The sequence below is a fragment of the Cnephaeus nilssonii genome (genome assembly GCF_951640355.1).
Source record: "Cnephaeus nilssonii genome assembly, chromosome: X".
Lineage (NCBI taxonomy): Eukaryota > Metazoa > Chordata > Mammalia > Chiroptera > Vespertilionidae > Cnephaeus > Cnephaeus nilssonii.
The window spans coordinates 51,422,396-51,426,869 of NC_137071.1; the positions used below are offsets into that span (position 1 = coordinate 51,422,396).

The 4,474-nt window shown below is 53.0% G+C and overlaps 1 protein-coding gene across 1 annotated transcript; it reads left to right on the forward strand.

Moving 5' to 3' along the window:
* Positions 1-2,637: 2,637 nt before the first annotated feature.
* On the forward strand, positions 2,638-3,427 carry LOC307095934 (polyadenylate-binding protein 1-like 2; the record flags this gene model as incomplete). Its single annotated transcript, XM_079765551.1, has 1 exon — positions 2,638-3,427. The coding sequence occupies exon 1, from the start codon at positions 2,825-2,827 to the stop codon at positions 3,425-3,427; it is 603 nt and encodes a 200-aa protein (XP_079621677.1). The 5' UTR covers positions 2,638-2,824.
* Between the last annotated feature and the right edge of the window lie 1,047 nt (positions 3,428-4,474).

The window sequence follows — 4,474 nt, forward strand, 5'->3', positions numbered from 1 at the left end:
TTCTGACTCTTCACAGGAGCTGGTCACATCCAACTGTCTTCTCTTTGTTCTATCAGCTCTCTGTCAATTGTGTGGGGAGGGGCACATGTGCATTTATACGTGTATTGATGGTCCCCCCTCGTTTTATCGAGATATAGTTGACATATAGCATTGTATAATTTAAAGGTGTACAACATAATGATTTGATACAAGTATATACTGTGAAATGGCTACCAGAATCAGTTTAGTTAACATCTATCACCTCACAGTTACACATTTCCCCCCTGTGATGAGAACTTTTAAGATCTATTCTCTTAGCTACTTTCTATATTGATGTTCAATTTGTACCCTTTCTAAAGATGTGATCATACCAATTCCCTCCTTGAACATGCTGAGTGGTGCCTGCTGGCTTGGGTATGGAGTCCAAGCACCGCACCTTGCTTTTCAGGGCCACACACCTTCCAGCCCCATCTCCTGCCATAGACTCTGGGAGACCATCGGCTCTGTCCACTCCAGATTTTAGGCATGATCAGAAGTGACTATGCATGTGCTAGCATGCCACAAGGCCTTGGACACAGACTGATCCCTCCGTCTGGAATGCCTTCCCTCTTGCCTTAACATGGTGGACTGCTACTCATCTTTCAGAGCTCACATTCAGGGTTTCATTTTCTATGCAGCTCACTTGATTCCTACCAGGAACAGTTAGTAGCTGGGTCCTTCTTTCCAGAGGAAGTGAGACTCTAGTCTCTGTTACACTCTACTCTAATGGTTGCTCACTTGTCCATCCCCTCACCATTTAGCCCTGTGTGGTCTCTCTGCTCCCACAACACACACTGCTCACCTTTTCTTAGCTACAGCACAGCAACACTCACTGCTCACTTATGACATTGCTTGTCCCTTAGTCCCCAGTGCCAAGTACTTGATAAAGCTTCCATAAATACTAGCTGGTGAACTGGGACCAGGCACCTCATTCTAGAGAGATTTCAGGTTTTGGTTCTGTTTTGAACATGGATGTGCATGCCTTGACTCATGTTAGGAACCTCAGCAACTTGAGGGCAGAGCCAAGAACAAACAAGCGCCTGGCTCTGGACCAGGCCATGTCCCAGCTTGGCTTTCCTCAGGGTGTCATTGAAGACAGCACTATGGACAAGGTGCTCTTGACTCCTCCACTTCCAGGTTGCATTTATTGAAGCTGGGTGAGTGGGAGGAGTTGGAGGGTTGAAGAACCCCAGGTCCCTAGTTCTCCCTAGTTCTCTCCTAGTTCTCTGGAGCAGGGGCAGGGTTTCCAGCCCAACCTATGTGCTCCCAAGGACAAGCTCAAAACCAGCCTGGGTCCTAATGTCCCCCAGACCCCCATATCCCCAAGGACCAGCACAAAACCTGCTCCATAAATACTTGTGGCGTGGCATTATGAATAAATGAATATGTGTTCTTGTGTTCTCTATTCCCTCTTTTGCAAGTGTTGCAGAGGAGGGAAAGAGATAGTAAAAGGGGAGAGATCTTTGGGAAAGATCTCTCAGGCTGCAGGAGGAGCTTGCCCCACTTGCCCCAGCTCCCACTCAAAAAAAAAAAAAAAAAAAGAAGAAGAAGAAGAGTTGTTTCCCTGAAGGCAGCGATGTTAGAGTTTGTGTGTGTGTGTGTGTGTGTGTGTGTGTGTGTGTGTGTGTATGCGCGCGCGCGCGCAAGTTGAGGTAGGAAGAACACCTGGATGTGAGAAAAACATTTTGCTTGGCTTTGTTTAGGCCAAGCAATTGTATTCACAATGCCACCCATCCCCTCTTACAACATACTTGATCCAATCACTTAAATGCTCTATGGGGAGAGGAGGGATAAAACAAAACTCCCTAAATCTAACCAGTATTCTCTCAGTTCACAGCGGAGCCCTTTCCCTGCTTCCTCTTTATAAATATCTAGGCGACCTGAGATGCTGAAGACTCACACTCATGTCACCCCCACCCAAGCTTCCCGGCCCCGCCCCCTCCCACCATCCGCAGCCCCGCAGCCCCCGCAGCCCCCGCAGCCCCCGCAGCCCCCGCAGGGGGAACCAAAGAGACAGAAGTCTTCCCAGCTGCCCGGAACACAGACGCCAACACCTCCTGCCCCTTACCACACGCTGCCCGCCTGCCAGCCAGCCCGCCCGCGCGCGCCCCGCACGCTAATCCACAACTGAGCTGTGGTGGCAGCAGGAAGCTGTAAGCTGCGGTGACTCGCAGAGGCGCGCTCCTCGCAGGGCTCGTCATCCCAGACGCCTTGGTATCGCCAGATCTGCTGCCCCCCCCCCGCCCCCCGAGTCCCCGGGCGCCTCAGCTCTCGCTCGCGCCCCGGCCCGGGTTCCTGCGCCCATCTGCCCTCCTGCCCTCTCCCGCCTCTCCGAACCCCAGCTTGCGGGAAGGGAGGTCGCGGTAGCGGCCCGGCAGCACCGGCGACCGTGGCGACAGCTGCGGCAGTGGCGGCAGCGGTGGCGGCAGCGGCTGCAGCGGCGGAGGCTGCAGCGGCGACCGTGGCTGAGGCGGTGGCGGAGGCCTCCGTGGCGGAGGCGGAAGCCGAGGTGGAGACTGAGGTGGAGGCCCATGCCTCAGTGGAGGAGGCAGTGGCGGAGGCCATCCTGGGGGAGGCGGCAGCCGCCCTGGCCGGGGAGGAGGTGGAGGCCGCTCTGGCGGCAGCAGCCGCGGTGGTGGCAGAGGCCAGCGCTGCCGAAGCCACTGCAGCAGCAGAGGCTGTGGCTCCCCACTTGGAGAAAGAGGATGCGGATGAGCATGCAGAGGCGGACGTGGCTGAGGCAGCGGCGGCTGCCACCGCAAACGCAGAGAGGGGCGGGAGTTCTGAGGAGAACCCGGACTTTCCAATGGCCTCACTGTACGTGGGAGACCTGCACCCTGAGGTGACAGAGGCAATGTTGTTCGAGAAGTTCAGCCCGGCAGGGCCTATCCTCTCAATCCGCATTTGCAGAGACAAGATCACCCGCCGCTCCTTGGGCTACGCATATGTCAACTACCAGCAACCGGTGGACGCCAAGCGGGCCCTGGAGACCTTGAACTTTGATGTCATCAAGGGCAGGCCAGTGCGCATCATGTGGTCCCAGCGGGACCCTTCGCTGCGCAAGAGCGGGGTGGGCAACGTCTTCATCAAGAACCTGGGCAAGACCATCGACAACAAGGCACTGTACAACATCTTCTCGGCGTTTGGCAACATCCTCTCTTGCAAAGTGGCCTGCGACGAAAAGGGGCCCAAGGGCTATGGTTTCGTGCACTTCCAGAAGCAGGAATCCGCTGAGCGGGCCATTGATACGATGAACGGCATGTTCCTGAACTACCGCAAAATTTTCGTTGGGAGATTCAAGTCGCATAAGGAACGAGAAGCTGAAAGAGGAGCTTGGGCCAGGCAGTCCACCAGTGCTAACGTCAAGGATTTCGAGGAAGACACCGACGAGGAGGCCACCTTCCGATGAAGACATCCCAGGAGCGAGTCAGCCAGCAGAGCCAAACTTTGGCTCCCACCCGGTTTACAGCCCCCTCTCTGCCCCCCTAACCCACCAGCAGTGTATTGTATTGAGAGTGCAGCTCCGTGCCTCTCTCTCTCTCTCTCTCTCTCTCTCCCTCTCCTCCTCTCTCTCTCCCTTCCTTCTCTCTCTCTCTCTCTCTCTCTCTCTCTCTCTCTCTCTCTCTCTCTCTTCCCCTTTCACCCTCTCCTTCATTGTCCCTCCCCCCAACCAAGGGCATTGTGAATAATCTTGCTATCTGTGCCACTTAATAAATTAGAGGCTGCCTCTTCTCCTCGTGGTTTGGTTTTAAAAGCACTTTCTCTCTTTGTTTACTGTACAGGTGATACAATTTCATGGTAGAAACCTCAGAAAGGAGAAGGAAATCAGATGAGGGAAAACCAAGAGAGTAATGGCTCCCCATGATCCTGCTACCCAGAGACAACTACTTTTAACCTTTTTGGTGTGCTGCATTTCCAGGTTCTCTTTCTCTCTCTCCCTCCCGTTCTCACCCCGACCTCACCTTCCCTTTTAACAAACTGTTATACAATGGTTCATGTATGTGGTGTTTCTTAACCTGCTTTTTTCAGAAACTAAAACCAAACAAAACTCAATCAACTGAACGTCTTTCCATGTTATTCAACAGGCTTCTGAAACTCATCTTTAGTGCCTGCAGAGTGTATCCATGCACCTTAACATTTCTGTAATCGCTCCCTCATTGTTGGACATTCAGGTGGTGCCTAGTTCTTTCCCTGTGTTTAAACCCAACACTGAGTTCTCTGATGAGTGACTCCTTCCTTGTCAAGCCAAATCTCCGCTGGCATACCCTACGGTCATCTTAACTGTGGACTCGAAGGATCCACATATGGACATTTTGAAGACATTTCCGGTGTGTTGCCAAATGGCCCCATTCATAAATATTGTACCGATTTGCATTCATGCGAGTCAGTGCAGCCAGTAAAACAGAGTATGTCCATTTCCTGGTCACTGTAATTGATGTGTGTATGTGTGCGCGCA